Source organism: Parasteatoda tepidariorum, chromosome 9 (genome assembly GCF_982258835.1).
Source record: "Parasteatoda tepidariorum strain Cologne lab strain chromosome 9, Ptep-v5.0, whole genome shotgun sequence".
In the NCBI taxonomy this organism is placed as follows: Eukaryota; Metazoa; Arthropoda; class Arachnida; order Araneae; family Theridiidae; genus Parasteatoda; species Parasteatoda tepidariorum.
Genome location: NC_141763.1, coordinates 90,133,457 through 90,153,861, shown reverse-complemented (window position 1 = coordinate 90,153,861; position 20,405 = coordinate 90,133,457). Strand labels below are relative to the sequence as shown.

Here is a 20,405-nt window from a genome sequence, read left to right as displayed (position 1 = left end):
CGCTAGGATAATCTCTGTATCGCCTGCTGCATTGGAAATTAAAAAAAATAAAAAATTACCTGTGACGACTAATTCTGATTTTACCGATCAATAAAGAATTGAAACTTGTACTGTCATCTGATCGAGAATTCCATAAAGATTTGAGTACGGTAGTTAGTTGGAAAGTTGTTGGAATTTTAACTGCCTATTATATCCCTGGGACCATAAAATCTGTTTGTAACTGCCAGGGCTCTAGCTACACTGCAAAAAGTTGTGGATGAAATTATGGTATAAAGCATCACTACTTTGGGTGTTCCATCAGTGTTAAACCACTTATCCATTTTACTTATACCCATTGTTCATCCATTTTATATTCATTTTACCGTAAAATATATTTTTTACCGTACCATCCACTTTTACAGTAGTGAGACCATAAAATTCTTTTTAACCGTAAAATATTAAATCCGTAATTTCTCAGTCATATTTATTTAATTAAAGCAATTACAGTGATTTTTCGGTAATTACTACTGTAAAAATTACGATATATCAGATTTTTTCCCCGTAAAAATTGATTCCTCCGGTAAAAAGTACCGTCACTTTTTACTCCAATTTCTTACAGTGTTCCATATTCTACCACCCTTACAGATGCGAAAGCGAGTTAATAAAAACGTAGTAGAAATGATAGGTAAAAAAAATCTTTAATTCTTCCGGAAATATTCAATAACATTTCTTAAACAAAATTAAAAAAAAAAAAAAATATATATATTGAGAGTTTTTTTTTTTTTTTTATAGGATAATCTAAAACTTGAAGGTCTTGAACCTTGAATCGTTTAATCCCTAAACCTAACTTCAAACGTGCCATACATATCTCACACATCTCAAGTTTCATACAATAGGAATGATCCCACTTAGCTTTCATAGTTTCAAATCGAATGCTTCTCTCATATCTACATACCCCCCTCAATTCTGGAAGTCAAGAAATAAAAAGATATTTCGTAAAGGGGGGAAGACAGATATATCACATTTTCTCTTTTGACATTGTCGATACATATTTATCGAAACCATCTGCAATAAGTCCTTTCCACCCCGAAAGTCAAGAGGCCATAGAAATTGCTATATCCTATATCACAGCAGTAGCCTATTTCTATAGGGAAGGGGGAACTGACGAAAAGATGGGGGGTGATCACGCTAGATGGGAAAGTATCTGAAGTATCGGGGGTGGGCTGGAAATGATACCCCACCCCTTATCATCCAGTGTAGTGGAAGAAAGGTTATCAAGATACAAAAACTACTTCAGGGATTGCGAGCTCGTGTTTGTATAAATCGAACGGTGGCTTTTTGAACATTCTTTAATCCCATTTGCAGCGTAGAGTCTACGGGGGTATGGACGCATGATATGTCTATTCAAAAGCTGCTTGTCGCGGTCCTGTTCACGCCTCTGTTGTAGACATGTTTTGTATTCGGGTAAAATGCAGACAGCGATGGCCCTTTCTGGGGGTCTTTTCATAATTTCTTGTTTGAGTTTGAGGTTTAAAAGGAATTTAAAATTGGATAGGAGTTTCCCATCTGTCAGTGGTGCAGGAAAATTGCTTATTTGAAGCTGAAGTCTCTACTATAGGAAGTGTACGTACGGATTTTTGAACAATATTTGTAACTTAAATAATTGGATAGGAATCTATTTTGTCTGCATTCTAAGTTTCATGAATAAATATTGGCTTTTCAGCAAATTTTTAAGAATATGTCGAATTAAAAATATGGACTACAAAGCACTTTACTTTTCATTGGAAGTTTTGTGAATAAATATAGATCTGTACTCAAATTAAATTTGTGAATAAATAAAGATCTGTACGTCCGGATTTCAAACAATATTTGTAATTTAAGTAATTGAATAGGAATCTATTTTGTCATCTGCATTCTAAGTTTTATGAATAAAAATAAATATTGACTTGCAGTAAATTTTTAAGACTATGTGTTATTAAAAATATTGAATGCTAAGCACTTTTCTTTTCGTTGGAAGTTTTGTGAATAAATAAAGATCTGTACTCGAATTCAAAATAATATTTCTGATTGAAGTTATTGAATGTGAATCACTTTGGCCAAAATTCGAAGTTTTATAAATAAATATTGATATGTCATTAAATTTATTAAAAATATAGCTGATTAGAAGGATTGGATATGAAGAGATTTTCTTTATATCAGAAGTTTTATGAATAAATAAAAATGTATACCAAAGTTTAAAACAATATTTGTCATTAAAGTTCTTTAATGTGAATCACTTTTGCCGAAATTTGGAATTTTATGAATAAATATTGGTACGTCACCATATCTAATATGAAAACAATCGCACCCCCTCAGCCTAAACAGGCATACGTCAACAACAACTAAAAATATTGAATATAAAGCACTTTTCTTTGCATTCAAATTCATGGATAATACATTTCATGAATAAATAAAGATATATATTCAATTTTAAAATAATATTAATGATTAAAATTATAGAGTAGAAGTTTTCTTAGTTTACATTCGAAGTTTTATGAATAAGCATTTATATGTCACCAAATTTATCACAATATATCTAATAAAAAATATATTGAATATGAAGCATTTTTTATACATCAGAAGTTTTATGAATAAAGAAAGATATGTACTCATTTAAAATAATATTTGATATTAAAGTTCTTGAATGTAGTTTTGAGTAGAATGAAGTTTTTGAGTATGAAGTAACTTTTCAAAATTCGAAGTTTTATAAATATATGAAGATATATATCCAAATTTAAAAACAGTATTTTCATTTAATATATTATATTAAATGTGAAATAATATTTTTCTCTCTCTCACTCTCTCTGTTTGGGTATATATATATATATATATATATATATATATATATATATATATATATATATATATATATATATATATATATATATATATATATATATATATATATATATATATATATATATATATATATATATATATATATATATATATATATATATATATATATATATATATATATATATATATATATATATATATATATGCAAAAATGTTTTAAAAAAATGTAAAATTTGCTGAGAAAAATGTTTCTCTACATTTCGAATAATATGAATAAATGATTGTTTGAATGTTACATCATGATCTATGTGAAGTTTTATTTTGAGTGATAAAATTTCTACAAATATAAGACAGAGTTTTGGGGCTGATATTATTGTATGAAAAGTCTCCAGAGCTGATGTAGTTGTTCATGTCTGGTTAAGACTTAAATGATGTAACACATTCTGATGTTTAACCGCTTGGCTCAGAATGTTTATAAAACATATTTTTCATACTCTTTTTCGTTTTTTTTTTTAACATTAACTTAGATCAAAATAAGTGAAAAATATTAAATTTAGCATTTTAATAATGAAATACTGCATTAAACTCCGTTATCTTTTTCTGCATTTATTAGTGATGGCTCTATTTAGAATTAACTGGAAATAAAATGTCCCTTTACACAATTTTTTTGGCTTGTTAAATGTCAAATTAGCAGAAATATTTCACCACATTTGTGTGTAACTAAAAATTGAAATATTCCGAGTTCATTTCATTCCATTTTGTAACTTGAAACGTAAATGAGCAGGAAATATACGAAAACTTTAAGCAATCCTAAACTCAACTTTATCAGAGTCAGGCTCAGAATAAAACCGAATGTAACTAAATTTCACCCTCAATGATTTCCAGATGGAAATTTTTCTCAAACTAGAGAAGAAAATCGTTTTCTTATTAAAGAATTTATATAAGCCATAAGTGCGAAACCCTTTAAAGTCCCTCCATCCAATAGAGATTCTATTTAAAGTATTTCGAATCAAGAAATCGAAAAACGACCCCCTCAAAGATTCCAGTCGAGTTCAAATCGACGTCTTAGAAAGTCAGTTAACCTGAAAGAAATCAGAGAGCTGACAGTTCGAATCAAGAGTCGGGGTGGTCCACGAGCAAATCTTTGGAAAGCAGATTCAGAGATGGTTAAGAGATAGGCATGTCCGAAATAGACTTTTCTGTTCATTTCCTGTTTTCAAGTGTAAAAATATGTTGAATCTGAGGAGTAATTTCTTAATGCTTAGCAGAAGCTGCGATTTTTACGTTTGAATAATTCAATTCAAAGTGTCATTCCCGTTTTTCAGAGATAGTTGTCGTTGTCACGCACGAAGTTGAAGGAAACAGGTATGTGTCAGGAAGCATTGCGAAAGAAACGGACATAAAAGAAAAAATGACTCAGCTATTTTCTTATTATATTCATTTATTATTCATATTATATTCACGATACAGTTATTTAGTTATGGTATTATGTATATCTATATTAACAGCAAAACTTTTTCAATTAATGAAATGATATTTCTGAAAAGGAAGGATCATAATACAGACAGAAACTTTAAGCTCTGACAATAATTAAACCTAAATTTAATTCACAGCGAAAATTCTTGACTAAATTTATAATTAATGTTTATTCCTGAGACTAGATACATCCAAATTCAACAAAAGTTTTCTATAAATACGCTTAAAAAACTTCCCAACAAAATGGCCGATTTTGGACATTAATGGTGTTAATTAAGAAAAAGTAACACGGAAAAAAAAAATTAATAGTGCCTAAATGTCTACGAATGAAAACAAGATTATAAAGTTTAAATAGAATGGCTACTTAACAATATCCTTAACATAGCAATAAATAAGTATTATTACTGCGCTGAGAAAAAAAGTATGGGTCAAATTTACCGCGTCAAACTGTACACCAAAAAGAGCTTTTCACAGAAACTCTTTGGTACTTGCTTTTGATAAAATCAACAATGATTTTATTACTAGGCATTTTGGTAGTAAATTTGGTTAAATTTGGTAATTTTGTTATGACGCCTTACAACATGGAATAAAAACCATCTTTTCTGTTCTGTAAGTTTTGTATTTTTACTAAATGTGTGGTAATCAGAACTATAATTTTAAAGGCCAAATTTCAGGTAAGCCGTTCCCATACGAACGAAAACAATCACCAAATGAATTGTTTAATTAAAGGCTTTATAGTTTGATTTTATTACCAGAATTATTCCCCCCCCCCTACAGAAATATGATTGTCGTTGAAGTACGGTAATTTCACCAGAATTTTTTCTCCGCGTGTGGGAAAGATTATTCCTTACATAATATTTGTACGACCCAAAAAGAAAAAAAAATAGTTTTAGAAGTTATGAATTTAAAGTTGAATACTTTTAATTTCATGCAGTATGATACCTGCAAGTGATGTAGTGTGAGTATTATGATCCTGATTGGTTGTTGAACCATGACATTTGTTTACGTTAGCAATTGTTCTTTCAATCCTATTTCGAGCAAGCCAAGCCCATTAAGTATCAATTCTTTTTAAATGACAGACACTATATTTTCTTCACAAAAATTTCAATTTTTTTCACTATATATTTTTTATTTAACACAAAGACAGACACGAAGGCATGTAGAACATAAACAAACTAATTATGCATCGAAGTTGCCAGGTACACAAAACAGAAATTATATCACGGTTACAATAAAATACAAAAATAAGTAATAAATCTAAGTTAAGTAAAAGACGTAGATGAGAAACGTAGATGTAGACGGCGCTGTACTCAACTAACTTCAGGTACATTAAAATTCTAAGTTATATGGAGAAACTTTGCACAACTTTTACCAGCCATTTTCCTTATAAACATTCAGTTGTCCCTGACGTCATTGGTCACATGTGTAGGTATGCATGATCTTCTTCTTGAAGTGCAAGTACCCAATTGTTGAAAAAGTTCAATGTTTTTATTATTAATATTTTTGTAAACAAAGTTTGGTTGTGTAATTAGGAATAAAGAGCTTAGTGAGCACTAAGTATGAAAGGAAAGGTTGTAGTGAAGCTGATCAATATGGCTTGATTAACAGAGATTGTTAAGAGACCAATTAAAAGACTCATGAGAACCTCTACTGCTAAAAAAAAACAGCATTGGTCTTCTTGAAACAGTATTGTTCTTCGTAATTTCAGCTATATATTTAAATATTAATAACATTTCTGTTTTAAAACAATGTAATACCACTATATAGTCTAGTTTTTGCGCTAAATCTTCAACCAACAATCAATAAAAGTGGCGTTGATCAAAAAATGGCAGTTAATTAAATGAATTAGATGATCGTTTTGATATTATAATAAATGTTACTGAATTAGCACTATTTATTGTACTAATAATTAAATTTTATTCAACTTTTTTTTTAAACACGTTTAACTTCAAATTCAAAATGATTATCCTTAAAAATAATTTGATTATCAGTGCATTCAAAACGTTTATTTTATGTTTTTTTTTTCAAAAATTATTATCAAAATGTAAGAAAAGCGATTACCACTTAAATGGTAAAAGTATATCTATAGAAATAAAATTATACTGTGCTCAAAATGTATCCATTATTTTCGAACGTGTCTATTTTCCAATTCAAAAATGTGACCATTAGTGCTTCTTACACGTTTAATTTATTTAAAATAACCATTGAAATATTATCATTGCACAGTAAAAAATTCAGGATTAAATTCCGGTATAAGGTACCAAGACTTTGGGTGCAGCATTCCAAAAATCCTTTTAACTATAAAATCTATTTTTATTATAAAATATTAAACCGTACTTTTCACAGTAGTATTTATTTAATTAGAGTGAGTTAGCAATTTTATGGAAATTGTAATTCAAAGTTCAAGTAATTATCATTTTATGCAAGCCCCTTTTGTTAAGATGTAAATCGAAACGAAATAAGTAATTGTCTAGATTTTAAAAATAATCAACTGCACTGAGACAAATTACGGATCAATCTGCCGTAAAAAATACTGGTACTTTGAGTGCAGTGTACATAAAATCCATTTTATCGTAAAATCCGTGCCGTTATACTGTAATTTTTATTGTTATATTTATTTAATTATCAAGAGTCAGTGGTTTTACAGTAAATGTTATTGTAAAAATTACGGTCTATCAGTTTTTTCATTCCGTTACCATTTATCGTAAAATCCGTACCTTTATGCAGTAATTTTTACTGTAATATTTATTTAATTACAAAGATTCAGTGGATTTACATTAAATGTTATGGTGAAATTTACGGTCTATCATTTTTTTTTTTATTCCGTAACCGTTTATCACCGCTTATATTATAGTGAAATCCGTACCTTTATACAGTAATTTTCACTGTAATACTTATTTAATTACAAAGACTCAGTGGTTTTACCGTAAATGCTATTATAAAAATTACAATATATCAGTTTCTTCGTTCCGTATCCTTTTATCGTGAAATTCGTACTATTATGCAGTAATTTTCACTGTAATATTTATTTAATTACGAAGATTTAGTGGTTAAGATTCCTAAAGATTCAGTAATGTTAAGTAATGTTTACAAAGATTAAGTAAATGTTAGTGTAAAAATTACGGTGTATTAGTTTTTTCGTCCCGTAACATACTCCGGTAAACATGGATTTCAGAGTAAAATGTACTGGTATCCTGAGTTTGGCACTTTTAACTGTAATTTGACCCGAAATTTTTTACAGTGCAGCTGTACTGCCCAAAAAGTAAATCTACTAGAAGTAGAATTTCTGTATTCAAATTCTATACATTACTTTCGAACAAGTTATAATTCAAAATCAAAATATGATCATCATTGCATTTTATGCGTTTAATTTTGTTAATTATCAAAATGTAATCAGCAGCGCTTACTACAAAAAAAAAAAAGGTTCATCCAAGAGAAATAAAACTACCGTATCCCAATTCTATCCATCACTTTCGAATATGTTTATTTTCCAATTCAAACTGATCACCATCAAAGTGTGATCATCAGGGCATTCTACTCAGAAGTTGGTGAGATATTTATCAGGAAAGGTCAAGTCACATCCCCAATGCCACTAGAAGTTGATCGTTATTCTTGTTCTATAGGGATTGGACACATGCCTTTTTCCCGCCTGTCAAACTTCATCAACCAAACGAAGTGGTGGGGATAGTCTGAATAAAAAGGAGGGGTACACGGGGGCCATTCTTCCAAAACACATTCTCCCCCATGCAATTGTTATCCCCGATATGGGTGAATTAGGACGCGGTTTTCGACAGGGATTTTGTGGGCACCCCACTTTGTGCCTCGTCGCCATCGACCAATGCACAAATTACGCTATTTGAAGGCAATGAACGATTCACATCGAATCAGTTAGCTTCACTGGTTTATATCAAATCCCCAAACAGAATGAAGAGAAATTGTTGAAGGTGTGATGCGTTCATTGGTTTACATTGATTGTAATTGCACTTTAGTAAGCATAGCATAAATTGCACAAATTCAAATAATTTCAGGGAGTCATTTAAATTAAGGTAAAAGTTGTAGCATGTAAATTTTCAAGCTCTAACTGAATATGTACATTTCAGAAAGAAAAAAATATTGAAATTTAACAGCTCTTAAGACTGAAAATAATATATTTGTGACTGAAGATAAATACAAAGGAGGAAAAAAAATACGTTTGCTCAATTGGAGCAAAAAATTATCCAAATATTTTTTTATTTTTTTTTTTGTTAAAATTTTTAAGAAATTGCGTGCAAAAGCTAACATGTGTATGTTATTGTTAAAGTCCGGCATTCGGTAACTGTCAACGTTCTCCAATGAATGTTCGAAATCCTGTCAATAATATCGTTATTTTATCTACTATAACAGAAAATATTAACATTCAACAGTGAATGTTGACATTAAACAAGTATTTGTTTCATCATGTACATGTTCCCGTGAAAGGATCAAAGTTAACACAGCGAAACTCAATAAATTTCGAATTTCACCGGTGAATGTTGACATTCACTCAGTCGTTTTGGTGAATTTGGTTAAAGTTATTATTTTGATCTTACAGCAAAAATTGCGGACATTAATCAGTGAATGTTGATTATAAACAAACGTGTTAAAAGTACAAGTTAGCATGAAAATATCGAAGTTGGCGTGTGTATGTTACCGTGCAAGTTCAAATTCTTACACTGTCAAACACTTTCTCCAGTTATTGTCGACATTCACATTGTAGCTTAGGTGAATCTCCGAAATTTAGTCATTAATATCATTATTTCATTCCTAAATGTCGACATTCAGCAAAATGTTGAATAGAAAACAGTTCGCTCGCATTACCGTCTTCGGAAAAACCTTTCATCAGTGCATGCCGAACGTCGACATTTGCTGGTGTAAGAGAGAAATAAAGAAATTTAATAAACATTTTCGAACATTCACCGAAGTGACTATGAGAATGTCGTCGTTCACCCGATCTTGTTGACTTTCGCCATTTTTATACATACACAGAAAGATATTTCAATCAAACATACACACTATAGTCAGAAATTATTTCGCAAAGAATAATCATTTGATTCTACGGTAGAAAAATATTTTCAGGGGGAAAAAACGGCCACCAATTACAATTGATAAAACATAGTTATTAAATTACAAAATTACAAATAAAGGAAGTTGATAAAAACAAAGTTAGTCTTTCAACCATTTTTATGCGTGCGCATAAAGCTATTTTCTGTATTGCTCATTGTAGTTGTTACACAAATAATTCCTATTCTTTCCTTTTATCATAGAAACAATTCAACTCTAAACAGATCCAAAGCAAGGCAATTTAAAAACATACAGCGCCATCTATTGCTAACGACGCAAACCAAATGAGTTAAAACTCAATTGCGGGAAAATAGCCTTGATGGTGTGAGTCGTTGAAAATCCCATGGGGGAAGATGGCGGTGATTTGTCGGCGGTGGTTCCGCACCGTTAGCCCTTCGTTAGCTTCTTATTAGTCCTTATGATTGAATGATGCTCCGCAGCGATTGGGATTTGAGCCATGTGCACTGGATTAGCGCGGGATGGTTGTCACACTGCCCGGGGTTGTATTCCTTCGTTTTATCGTTTTGTAGTTAGTAGCCGCCAAGTCCAAACACTTCATTAATTAGAGACGAATTTAATAACTTTTCATTTGTGTTAAATAATAACATAAATGGATTGCTTGGAAGTTGTAGAAGTTAGAATAATTTGGTTGGGACTGGCCACACTCATTAAAGAATTGTCGAATGGCTAAATTATATGTTGCTTGAATATTGTGGAAAATAATTTTAAATATACTGATTCGTTTGCTAAGACTGTTTTCGGGATTAAATGATTATTTTACACGAATAGCAAATATTGAGTCCATGTATTAACAGAAGTTAAGTTTTGGGATAAGACTTAGATAATGTATTTAATATGTTGAAGGTAAACTGTTCCAATTTTTATTTATAAATATGCGAGAACTTGTGGGTAAAATTCACAGAAGAAATATACCCATGTACTTATTAATTAAATGGGAATTTCGCGAAAAAGGATTTAATAAGAGATTTTAAATGATTTTAAAGCATGTTTTAAGAGTAATTGATACTTTTAAACACGTAACGAAATTTGAATTTGTGATTAAGTTTATTCATTTAATACGTCGAAGGAAATTAATTAAATTTTAATTTTTTGGAAAATGCGAGAACTTATAAGTAAAACTTCAAAAAAAAAATTTACTTTGTGCTTTATGAGGCCTGACATAAATTAATTCTTAACTGCTTTTACTTTCATTTCCTAGATTATTTTTTTGTATCAAGTGGAATATTGTGTCCAGCATTTTGTACTGTAAGAAAATTTGAAGCGCTTAGAACTATAATACTATATGACTTGCTGAAGTCAAACAATGGTACAATTCACAGCCCTGTTTAGGTTAAAGCACAATTGTACAATATTATGGTTCAACGCTGAATAGATTTTTCATAAAAATGAAATGAGTCAGCACAAAAATCCCATCCTGAAAATTTCCACAAAATCAAAAATTTAAATAATTTAAACCAGCATAGTCTTCAAAATAAATAAATGCATATTGATTTTTCTTGAAAATTAGCTGAAATTCTTTCTCTTTTTGTATCTAAACTTCATAGTTTGGTTTTTATTTAGTATTTATTTGGTTCAGTTGGCAACTAAATTCGCACTTTTTTCTTTAAACATTCTGCTTATCATTAATGGTTTCTGGTGTTTGTCTTAGATCATTCGAAACAGGGTGTTTAGCAATTACGGAATCTGTGTTGGTTCAAAAATTTAAATAATTTAAACCAGCATAGTCTTCAAAATAAATAAATGCGTATTGATTTTTCTTGAAAATTAGCTGAAATTCTTTCTCTTTTTAGATCTAGACTTCATATTTTGGTTTTTATTTAGTATTTATTTGGTTCAGTTGGCAACTAAATTCTCACCTTTTTCTTTTAACATTCTGCTTATCATTAATGGTTTCTTGTGTTTGTCTTAAATCATTCGAAACAGGTTGTTTAGCAATTCCAGAATCTGTTTTTCGAGTTAATTTATGTTAATTTTAAAATCATAAGTCAAGTTTAAAAAAGAATGAACATTTTTGATATCTTCTTTTTGCTTTTAAACAAAAGTTCCAAGGCCGCAAAAGCTGCTCATGTAATTTGTGCTGCGTAGGGAGAGAGAATCATAAATAGAAGAACCACGCGTGAAGTTTGAAAGTGGTCATTTTGACCTCAAAGATGCTTCTCGCACACTTTAAAGTTTTGAAAAATTAAAAATAAAAATGACGGGAACTGGTCAATTATTTGGATTAATTTCTTCGTAAGACGTTGCGAAATAAAATTTTGAAGGAAAAAAAAAAGAAAGAAAAGTGAGACCAACCACTATATTTCCTCTTTCCTTTTCACGTATCAATTTTAAAGCTAAAATACTCAATAAGGACCTAAATTTACCATTCAAAACCAAGAATGGGCCCCTTTATGGGAATCTCTATAAACCGAATCCTATTATACAATCGTATCCCCTTCTACAATTTCCATTCATTGAATCCGGATGTTTGATAGTCCAACTGTAGCCTCCACACTCTTTCTACAATCCGTGTTGGGAGTTTTGCAAGGATTTTCATCAGTTTCAACTTTTACACGGCGTCAAACAATGACAGGAGGAGAGAGCCCACTTCACAACATATGGGTCCCTATTCACATCTATTGGCGACGGAATCAGAAGGCAGGCTTTTTGTGAATGCCCCTTCTACAAATATTATCTTGATCGGCTATTGGTTGGATGGCTTAATCTTCCCAAATTTTTTAGACATTGATTTTTATTCATTGTCGCTTTGGGGATTGAGGAGGGGGGGAAGGCCGGTTCCGGATTTGATTCGATGAAAAATAAATTGGGTGCCCATTGACGATGTTTATCCCTTGATCGAAGAGATTTACCAACGAATTTTCAATGGGGATTGTGATTTGGGGGGTGGTGAATAGGATTCGGGAGCTTATTATCGTTATTTTTCACACCAATGCTAGTATTGCGTTGGGGTTAAGTTGGTTTGTTAATGCAAATTTGGAGTAAAATGGAAGCATCGGGCTTCATTGTTGCAGCTGCTAGGGTTGGAAAATAAAATTGCAATAAAATATGTACAAAAGAAGTGCATAGTTGTGTGGGGTTAGAAATTTATTCATGGTTATAATAATGCTAAGCAAATTATAATGACTTGAGCTATGCATTTTCGTATTTTCGTTCAATAAATTGGATTCGTCTCTATATTATTTTACGAAGTTTTAATCCTGAAATTTAGTTACGTACATTTATTTAAACTAAGTAAACATAGCCTTTCACATAGCTTACTTATAATGCAAAGATTAAACTCAGCTAAAAATTTAACCCTTTATTTAACCCCCAATTAAGACCCCTTTTTTTTTCAAAACAAAATATTTAATTTTTTCAAAATTCTGTGTTAATTTTCAGTTTAGTAAATCTAATTTATTTTAAAAACATCACTTTTCTTTTCTTTCTCTATTAGAAAAAAAAAATGTATCAAAATGCTAAAATTCCCGAATTTATTTATTTATCTATTTTTTTGAATTCAGGTTTTTCTTTCCTCAATATTTTGTAATTTTTAAAGTAAAACGGCTTAATCACAAAACAAAAAATTTTCTTAAAATTTCTGGAAGATAAAAAGTAACATTGAAGGCAGCCACAACAAACATACATGGAGACAATTATAGACGATATCAGAACGCGCCAACATTGGAGTTTTCGGAAACGAAAATATTTAACATATAGTCGGATCTCTATTTAACGAAATCGCTAAATCCTGATAAGTTCGTTAGATGAAAAATTCGTTAAATAGAAAATCATCTTTTGAAATACTTAAACAACGCTAAATAGGTTTTAAATTCATAAGCACTAGACATAATTAAAAAAAATTGATAAATCTTTATCTTGTAAACTAGTGTCTACTATTTATTTCATAAATCTTAACCATAAAAGAAATCAGCATGGAAAGCAAGAATAGAGCAAAACAGTATCCAGTGTTACACCATCATGCTACATACATTTTCAACTAAAAAAAAGCTAAATTTATGTATTAAGTTATAACTGCATTTATTATAAAAGTCATTTTAATCATACATTACCACATGCTTTCTTAAGTTTATTTGCTACAGACAAAATCTGTTTTTGTCTAAGTTTTTCGTTTGAAATGCAAACAAATAGGGAAAGGAATTTTATTGCTTTCTCCAAAAGTTAAGTGGCTCAGAAAATCAATTCAATGTCACTTCCCCCGTAAAATGCGTTAACAAGTTTGAAATGTTCTGAAATATTTTAGGAGATAGGGAAAGTGTATCTGTAAGAAAAGTTCGTTAAATAGAAAGATAGTATAGATAGTATTGAAACCAAAAGTCCTTTTTCTCACCATAGTTTTTATAGTTTGAGATAAAAATAGTATTGAAACCAAAAGTCCTTTTTCTCACCATTGCTTTTACAGTTTGAGATAAAAATAGTATTGAAACCAAATGTCCATTTTCTCACCATAACTCTTATAGTTTGAGATAAAAATAGTATTGAAACCAAAAGTCCTTTTTGCACCATAGTTTTTGCAGTTTGAGATCAAAATAGTATTGTAATCAAATGTCCTTTTTCTCACCATAGTTTTTACAGTTTGAGATAAAAATAGTATTGAAACCAAATGTCCATTTTCTCACCATAACTCTTATAGTTTGAGATAAAAATAGTATTGAAACCAAAAGTCCTTTTTGCACCATAGTTTTTGCAGTTTGAGATCAAAATAGTATTGTAATCAAATGTCCTTTTTCTCACCATAGTTTTTACAGTTTGAGATAAAAATAGTATTGAAACCAAATGTCCATTTTCTCACCATAACTCTTATAGTTTGAGATAAAAATAGTATTGAAACCAAAAGTCCTTTTTGCACCATAGTTTTTGCAGTTTGAGATCAAAATAGTATTGTAACCAAATGTCCTTTTTCTCACCATAGTTTTTATAGTTTGAGATAAAAATAGTATTGAAACCAAATGTCCTATTTACACCATAGCTTTTACAATTTGAGATAAAAATAGTATTGAAACCAAAAGTCCTTTTTCTCACCATAGCTTTTACAGTTTGAGATAAAAATAGTATTGAAACCAAATGTCCATTTTCTCACCATAACTTTTATAGTTTGAGATAAAAATAGTATTGAAACCAAAAGTCCTTTTTCTCACCATAGTTTTTACAGTTTGAGATAAAAATAGCATTGAAACCAATTGTCCTTATTACACTATAGTTATTACAGTTTGAGATAAAAATAGTATTGAAACCAAATATCCTTTTTCTCACCATAGTTTTTACAGTTTGAGATAAATATAGTATTGAAACCAAATGTACTTATTACACCATAATTTTTACAGTTTGAGATCAAAGTAGGATTGAAACATGACCCAATCAATCGTATGACTTTACGGGGAGAGGAAAAAAAAGATGACTTGTCGTTACTTTAATGTCTTCAAAATGATTTAGAAAGAGCAGAACTCTGCGATAAACAATATTCTTCCGAATATAATAAATGAAACAATAGAATGAAATTGTTCCAAGATATATGCGATTTCATCATCATAACATCCACATCCGTTCGTAATGAAGATGTAACGGTACCTCGTAACTTAATTCCCTTGTTCCGGGAGCCAAAAGATATCTTAAGTAATTTTGTTCTTCCATCTGAAGAGCGGAAAGGACCCAGGGTGGACTCTGTCCAGCTCTTAATGCACTTCCGGTCTGCCCCAGTTACAAGGATCATTGAGTTTCAATGCTTTGAATGATGGACTCTTTCCTCCTCTATTTGCTCTTAAACCACTAAATAAAATGGCAGCTATTTATAGAATGATAGAATAGAAAATATATAGAAATCTCTAATTGAAGTTATATGAAAACTGTTACAGCTATATTCTAACATGTAGTGCACCTGTCAGTCACGATCACAGTTGAGTTCCGCTGAATATGGAATTTCATGGCCCAAGGACCAGAATCGACTAAACTGTGCTAAACGTTAAGAATATTAAAAATTTGAGAAAAAGTGATCAAATAGTGTTGTAAACTAAGATTGTGAGGAAAGAAGATAAATAGTATCTCGTCAGATCGGTTAGGTTGAATGAAAACTTGATCGTAAGCAATTTATAATTCGTGTAAATAGAGAAAAAAAAACACATATTAGAAGATGCAAATTAATATTTAAATGAGGTAAAAACAAAAACGCTATCAAAAATCAAAAAATTACAACTAAGGAAGTCAGAAAAAAAACTTACAGGAGGAAAAAGATGCTATCGTTTATTTGAAACGCCCTAAAGCGTCGCTAGCAATCAAACGGGTTTCGATGGTTTTCATTCCATTTTTCTCAGGCGAATTTCAGTTGCTTTCTTTCAATTTTTTCTCCTCTTAAATACTAATTTGCAACTTTATATGAGTCTTATCTTTGGGATTTCAATTTTATAAAGGATTCTTAAATTATATGTAAAGGGTAGTTGTTACTAAACACCGTGTATGAAACTTTAACTCACAACACATTAGTTCACTGACTAATGTGTTGTGAGTTAAACTTGATTATAACATAACACTTTAACGTTAAAGAGTAAATTAAGAATTATTAATTAACCAAAATTAATTATATTTGAAGCTTTTTGTTGAATTGTGAATTTCATATTTAAATATTTTGTTTCAGGTGAAAGTTTGGTTTCAAAATAGACGGACGAAACACAAACGACAGAAGCAGGAAGAAGAACAAAGTACTCGCCAATCTGATCACAAATCCTCGTCTTCAAATGCATCCAGTGAATCGAAGAATCATCATCCTCACACCGGTGGCCATGAATATTCTAACAAACATGCATGGCAAAATGGCGATGAAATGCCATCGTCTCCTTTGTCTGATGACGGCTCAATGGTTGAGATTGAGAGTGGTCCAGAATCACCAGAAATGACGGCACTACCAACATGAACTTCTACATGATAATGCAGTTGCACACTCATATCCTTGTATAAAAAAGAGACAATGATACTATATGGTGAAATATTTGATTCGCGGTGCGAAATTTCCCGGTCGAGGACATAGTTTATTGATTTGGGGAGAAAAAATATATTTATTGTACTTCATTTGTTTCATTGAGTAAGAAATTGCTGCGAAGTATCGTTTTCAAGTTCGGATCTGATTAAAGCCCAGCTAATCCAGGGTTTTAGATCCAGGACCAAGGAAATGAAATCAAGTGAAAATCCATGATGGATAAATAACATACTACATGATTACCTTAAATTCAAAATTAAAAGATTTCAGAATTATTTTTGAAGTTTGCGAAAGCATTAAAAAAAATTTCAGAAATATTTTTCAATTTTGTTGAAGCAGTAAAATGAATTTCGAAAATATTTTACAAGTTTGCACAAACACAAAAATTTGCTTTTACAAAAGTGTTGCAAGTTATCTGAAACACTAATATGAATTTCAAAAATATTTTTTCACTATTAAAGTGAATTCCAGAAACATTTTAAAAGTTTGCTCATCCACTAAAGTCTTTTTCAGAAATGTTTTGCAAGTTTGTTCATACATTAAAGTGAATTCCAACAATATTTCACAATTTCGCTCAAAAACTTAAATGAATTTAATGTATTTCAGAAATAACTTGCTAGTTTGCTCAAGCACTAAAAGGAATTTTAGAAATATTTTGCAAGTTGCTTGAACACTAGCAGATGTTTCAAAAATATTTTGCAGCCTTGCACAAACACTGAAGTAAAAAGTATTAGTAAAAAAAAAGGGCTTTAAAGATAGTTTAGAATAATATTGTTATCTAAGAATCTTTGTCACACAGCTGATTTCTTTTACACTGATGCTAAGACAAAAGGAAAATATCGAACTTGTGGAATAAATATCTCTAAGACTAGAAACGGTTGTGATGCAATTTGTTCTTTATTTAATATAGTTTGCTAAATATTTTGTAACTTTTTTTAGTTACTTCGATAAGATAAAAAATATTTATGCACCATAAAATTATACATATTTTCTACAGATGTATATTAATAAAATTCTAATAAGGAATTGACTTGTTAAGACTACCTCATAACTTTTAGGCGAAAAAGCAAATTTTATTCTTTATTAACCATTGACAAAATGGGTGTTGTTTTGGGTCTGACGGCGCGCGCATCTTATTTAGACGTCATGGCACTTTTCAACTGTGCTCAAGAGTAATAGTTAACAGTGCACATGTGTCGTCATTGCATGCGTTGCTATAGTGACAGCTGCTGTTTGATAATTTTTTTAGAATTCTTTTTTTTTTTTTTTTTTCACTTTTAATTTTGTTAAGTTGGTGAGTTTATTTTTGAGATGTGGGACCAGAGAGATCCCATAAATACTTCTTGAGTTGTTTCATCATTTCAACGATATTTTGATTTCTATTATTTTAATTAAGAATCAGAAATTCTAACCTACAGATCAAACTGAATCGTTTTCAATTCTAATTCAGGTGAATATCACGAATAAAGAGGGTGAAAAAATTAGACAACAACCATTTTGCCAATGGGTTTGGCGATCAAAATTTTTTAAAATTTTATTTTTTTTCTGGAAAACGATAAATATCTATGTTATATTACACAAGTCTATATTGGTCGTTCTAATTTAAGCAAAGGTACAGTTTTCTAAACAATAATTTTAACACATTATTTTACTTACACTTGCAGAAAATGCAAATTTTCGGAAAAAGTTCGTAGCAGTTTCTTGCCCTACGATGAAAATAAAAACTGGCATAGAGAAGGGGCTTTCATGAGACAATGAGACTATGCAACTCACAGTGGCAAATAAAAATACAGGAGATTGATGTATAAGCTTTCATAACGTATATGCCACAGAATCCCTCATTTATGACTTGTATAACTGCAGGATTACGACGTAAATGTAGGAAGACAGTGTACGCTGTTCAGTTAAAGCACTTCAAACAAATTGCCGCGCATTCATATTTTTTTTCCATGTTTCATAAATTATTTATAATTGTGTTGTTTGCGATGAGGTTAAAAAAAATACATTGTATAAAACTTGACACCATCCATTGACATTAATTAAGGATGTAGAAATACAATATTGTAAGTTTTACTCTTTATTTTCAAATTGTTTTCTATGCCAAATAAATATGTAAATTAATTGTATGTGCTTTTTTTCTTATCTTCCTTCAACTTGTGAGACACGAAGCATTTTATTTTAAAATCAACTCAATTTACACTCTTCGAAGTTTCGAATCATTTTATGTCATATTATTGTTCAGAGTTGCAGCATCTTTGATTTGCTGAACCAAGTTGAATCACATTACCGAACTTCATAAAATTATTACACAATATGGTTCAACTTAAACGGTTACCTGATTCGATTTAACACCTTTTTTAAGGTTGAAGCAAGGTCCCGCAGTGGACTGATCGTTAAGACACGGTTCCCAGCAGATCACCGAAGTCAAGCATCACTGACTGCGGTCAGTGTACGGGTGGGTGACCACTTGGATTAGTCTGCGTAGGGACCGAGGATGTGCGGTATGGGTCCTCGTTAAACTGTTCTACCGTGAAGTGCTCGACTTCGCGTGTAGATCGTCGGGCTACCGCAGCAGGGCTGCCATCCCTTCTGCAGAGGATCAAAATTGTGATGGCATGTCTTCGGATCATCCTCAGGGATGTTTCCCAGACAGTCGACAATAGCCCATTGTTCAGCTCTAGTGCGACGTAAATTAACTACAACAACAACAACAAGGTTGAAGCAAGTTGAACCACATTATTGAACTGAAAAAAATTATTACACAATATGGTTCAATTTGATTCAGTTTAACACCATTTATAAGTTTAAAGTGACTTGACCCATATTTTCAAATTTCACAAGATTATTACACAATATGATTCAACGTGAGCGATTACGTGATTCAATTTAACACCTTTTTTTAAGGTTGTAGCAAATTGAACCACATTATAGAATTTCACAAAATTATTACACAATATGGTTCAACTTGATTCAATTTAACACATTTTTTAAGGTTGAAGCAAGTTGAACCACATTATTGAACTACAAAAAATTATTACACAATATGGTTCAATTTGATTCAGTTTAACACCATTTATAAGGTTAAAGTGACTTGACCCCTGTTATCAAATTTCACAAAATTATTACACAATATGGTTCAACGTGAGCGGTAACGTGATTCAATTTAACACCTTTTTTTAAGGTTGTAGCAAATTGAACCACATTATAGAATTTCACAAAATTATTACACAATATGGTTCAACTTGATTCAATTTAACACATTTTTTAAGGTTGAAGCAAGTTGAACCACATTATTGAACTACAAAAAATTATTACACAATATGGTTCAATTTGATTCAGTTTAACACCATTTATAAGGTTAAAGTGACTTGACCCCTATTATCAAATTTCACAAAATTATTACACAATATGGTTCAACGTGAGCGGTAACGTGATTCAATTTAACATCTTTTTTTAAGGTTGTAGCAAATTGAACCACATTATAGAATTTCACAAAATTATTACACAATATGGTTCAACTTGATTCAATTTAACACATTTTTTAAAACGGTTAACGTGTGTTGAGTCCAATATGGTTGAATTTGAAGGGCAACAAGATTCAATTTAACACCTTTTTTAAGGTAGAAGCACCGTATTAATACACTTTTCCCCACAATAACAGAAAGAGGACGTTTAGTTTTTCAAATTTCCCATATGAGTTTCAGATAATTATTTCATAATTCAAAGTGTTTAGGTGATGCAATTCTTAATGCTTCTAAACCCTTTGACGTAGAATTTTTACAAAATATATTTTTAATATTTTGTCACCATTTTTGCATTAATTTCGATCAAAATAAGTGAAAAATATTATATTTAAGCATTTTAATAATTTATGGTTTTGAAATACGGCATGAAAAACCAGTGTCTTTTTCTGCGTTAAAAATAGAATTAAACACGACTCACTTAAAAAAAATTTTTTTTCAAATTTGATCAGCTATTTAGATCAAACAGCTATTCATCATTTTAATTTCCTTACTTTAAAAACTAAACTTTTGATACAGTTTTGCAT

The 20,405-nt window shown here is 30.5% G+C and overlaps 1 protein-coding gene across 1 annotated transcript in view; it reads left to right on the top strand.

The window, feature by feature from the left end:
- The window catches only part of LOC107437265 (uncharacterized), a 76,960-nt gene extending 58,477 nt beyond the window's left edge, over positions 1–18,483 (top strand). Inside the window, exon 3 of the mRNA XM_016049198.4 lies at positions 16,019–18,483. Within this exon, the coding sequence (XP_015904684.3) occupies positions 16,019–16,294 (276 nt within the window). The 3' untranslated portion in view covers positions 16,295–18,483. The remainder of the gene's footprint in view (positions 1–16,018) is intronic.
- Positions 18,484–20,405: the final 1,922 nt, after the last annotated feature.